This window comes from Tupaia chinensis, unplaced genomic scaffold, assembly GCF_000334495.1.
Source record: "Tupaia chinensis unplaced genomic scaffold, TupChi_1.0 Scaffold000374_1, whole genome shotgun sequence".
Taxonomy (NCBI): domain Eukaryota; kingdom Metazoa; phylum Chordata; class Mammalia; order Scandentia; family Tupaiidae; genus Tupaia; species Tupaia belangeri.
The window spans coordinates 1,318,437-1,318,894 of NW_006159872.1; the positions used below are offsets into that span (position 1 = coordinate 1,318,437).

General features: G+C 67.2%; 1 protein-coding gene across 1 annotated transcript in view; it reads left to right on the forward strand.

Moving 5' to 3' along the window:
• UBE2Q1 (ubiquitin conjugating enzyme E2 Q1) overlaps positions 1–458 on the forward strand; it is a gene marked incomplete at its 5' end in the record, with an annotated part of 8,841 nt that continues 8,383 nt past the window's right edge. The window contains 1 exon segment of the mRNA XM_014589727.1: positions 1–207. Within this exon segment, the coding sequence (XP_014445213.1) occupies positions 1–207 (207 nt within the window).

The window sequence follows — 458 nt, forward strand, 5'->3', positions numbered from 1 at the left end:
CTGAGGCGGGAGCTGAAGCTGCTGGAGTCCATCTTCCACCGCGGCCACGAGCGCTTCCGCATTGCCAGCGCCTGCCTGGACGAGCTGAGCTGCGAGTTCCTGCTGGCTGGGGCCGGAGGGGCCGGGGCGGGGGCCGCGCCCGGACCGCATCTCCCCTCGCGGGGGTCGGTGCCTGGGGATCCCGTCCGCATCCACTGCAACATCACGGTGAGGACCCTCGTGTGCGCCTCTGTGAGGGCCCCTTGTCAGGGACTCAGGATCCCCTCACACAGCTTTTTGCTCCCGAAGGACCTGGGAGGCCGATGCCCCCATATATGGGGGCTCGGTTCCTCCTCCCCAGGTCACACTCATTTCTTCCGTGCACTCAGAATCTCTGCCATTGACCCCTGATAGCCAGGGGCCACCCGACATATGGCTCCCCGGCCGGCCCCCGCCACCAAACCACCCCACAACACACG